A 2,086-nucleotide genomic window follows, 5' to 3' on the forward strand; every position below is an offset into this window, starting at 1 on the left:
TCCTCTCCTCTCCTGTTTACTCCTCTCCTCTCCTGTTTACTCCTCTCCTCCCCTCCCCTCTCTTCTCCTCTCCTCCTGTCCTCTCCCCTCTCCTCTCTCCTCTCATCCCCTCTCCTTTCCTCTCCCCCCTCTCCTCTCTTCTCTCCTCTCCACTCCTCTCCTCTCCTCTCTTTTCTCATCTCCTCTTCTCTCCTCTCCTCTCCATCTCCCCTCCTCTCCTCCTCTCTCCTCTCCTCACTTCTCCTCTCTCCTCCTCTCCTCTCCTCTCCTCCCCTCTCCTTTCCTCTCCCCCCTCTCCTCTCTTTTCTCATCTCCTCTCCTCTCTTTTCTCTTATCCTCTCCTCTCCTCTCCATCTCCCCTCCTCTCCTCTCCTCTCCTCTCCTCTTCTCCTCTCCCTCTGCCGTGATGCTCCTGTTTGTCCACATTGGTTCCGTTGTTGTTTATGTGAGACCACTGTTTGAATCCAGTGTGTGTGTGTGTGTGTGTGTGTGTGTGTGTGTGTGTGTGTGTGTGTGTGTGTGTGTGTGTGTGTGTGTGTGTGTGTGTGTGTGTGTGTGTGTGTGTGTGTGTGTGTGTGTGTGTGTGTGTGTGTGTGTGTGTGTGTGTGAGAGTGAGAGATCTAATAGCATTTACTCTACGGAAATGCAGCATGTTTTATTATGTAGGCCTAACTTATGTTAAGAAAGCTATGGCATATGAAACTTATCGGTAGGCCTATTTGATAAATTTACTAAAACTGTAGCTGTAGTATTATATATTTGAAAATCTGATATTGGAAAAGTCAGTGCCTCACCAGCCATAAAGTTGACCGCACGTTACTGGTGTGTGTGTGTGTGTGTGTGTGTGTGTGTGTGTGTGTGTGGTGGGGTGCTGTATATTATATAGAGGCCCTACATCATCATGGAACCCTCATTAACACACACACACACACACACACACACACACACACACACACACACACACACACACACACACACACACACACACACACACACACACACACACACACACACACACACACACACACACACTTTCATGGCTGTAACTGAACACCTACCGTCAAGAAGTCTAAGGAGAAACTTTTTCCCCAACCGACCACTCAGGCGATTTCTACATCTGTAGCCTCCAGCCTCCTCGGTGGTGATGTTGGTGATGTGGAGGGAACAGTCAGGCAGCAGATGGAGTCTTCCAGCTAAATCAAGGGGGGCGTCTGGCCAGATCTTCCACCAGCCCCCTTCACCAACTGGTTGGTGCCGCCATCCCAGAGAGGAGCAGTTTGGACCCCCCACACCGTCACAAGGCACGGTGACACTCTCTCCTACTACGGAGAAGATGACACCTGTAGATGACACAAACAGTGCTGAGGGTGACACAGGTACGTCTCTGCTGGTCCACGTGGTGTGTGTGTGTGTGTGTGTGTGTGTGTGTGTGTGTGTGTGTGTGTGTGTGTGTGTGTGTGTGTGTGTGTAGACACAGGGCATGTGATGCGTCAGTGCGGTAGTGTTGGAGTAGAATTAGTGCTTGCAGGTTAGTGCATGCTGGTTAGTGCAGGTTAGTGCATGCTGCATGTCGCTTCTGCTTGTTGCTCTCTGCTTTCAGCTACGGCCACCGGCTAGCCACCTCCCTAGGGGGGAGGCGAAAAGAGGAGCCAAGCTTGTAAGTCTCCTCTGCCGGTACACAGCCTCTCCATTGCCAAGACCTGTACACGCCTCCTCGTGGCCACGCACGGTAACTGGTACCTTGCGGTTCCAGGCAAAGTTGTATGGGATCTCGGAGTAGCAGGGGGCCCCAGAGACGTGGCATGCAGGCCCGCTACAATGTGGACACGCCCTGCTGCCCGTTAACCCCTGCCCCAGCTATGGGCAAATAGCAAAGACCTCAACGGTGGACCAGGCGGAGGATGGCAACAGGGAGATGTACCACAACGGCTGGGAAGGCGGATGAAGGCTAGGGGAGTAAACCCTGAACACAAATCTGCAGGTGGGGACAGGCAATAGGCAGAACCCAGCAGACCGGATTACTGGCAGTCCCTTGCAGCTCGAATCAGAGTGAAGGTCGTCGTGAGTTCCTCATGCCACTGGAAGC

At 52.5% G+C, this 2,086-nt stretch overlaps 1 protein-coding gene across 1 annotated transcript in view; it reads right to left on the bottom strand.

The window, feature by feature from the left end:
- LOC134464364 (uncharacterized) overlaps positions 1 to 1,691 on the bottom strand; it is a 34,528-nt gene extending 32,837 nt beyond the window's left edge. Inside the window, exons 1-2 of the mRNA XM_063217827.1 lie at positions 1,679 to 1,691; positions 1,116 to 1,340 (exon numbers count right to left, since the gene is read on the bottom strand). Of these exons, the coding sequence (XP_063073897.1) occupies positions 1,116 to 1,340; positions 1,679 to 1,691 (238 nt within the window). The remainder of the gene's footprint in view (positions 1 to 1,115; positions 1,341 to 1,678) is intronic.
- Between the last annotated feature and the right edge of the window lie 395 nt (positions 1,692 to 2,086).

The sequence above is a fragment of the Engraulis encrasicolus genome, chromosome 15 (genome assembly GCF_034702125.1).
Source record: "Engraulis encrasicolus isolate BLACKSEA-1 chromosome 15, IST_EnEncr_1.0, whole genome shotgun sequence".
Classification (NCBI taxonomy): domain Eukaryota; kingdom Metazoa; phylum Chordata; class Actinopteri; order Clupeiformes; family Engraulidae; genus Engraulis; species Engraulis encrasicolus.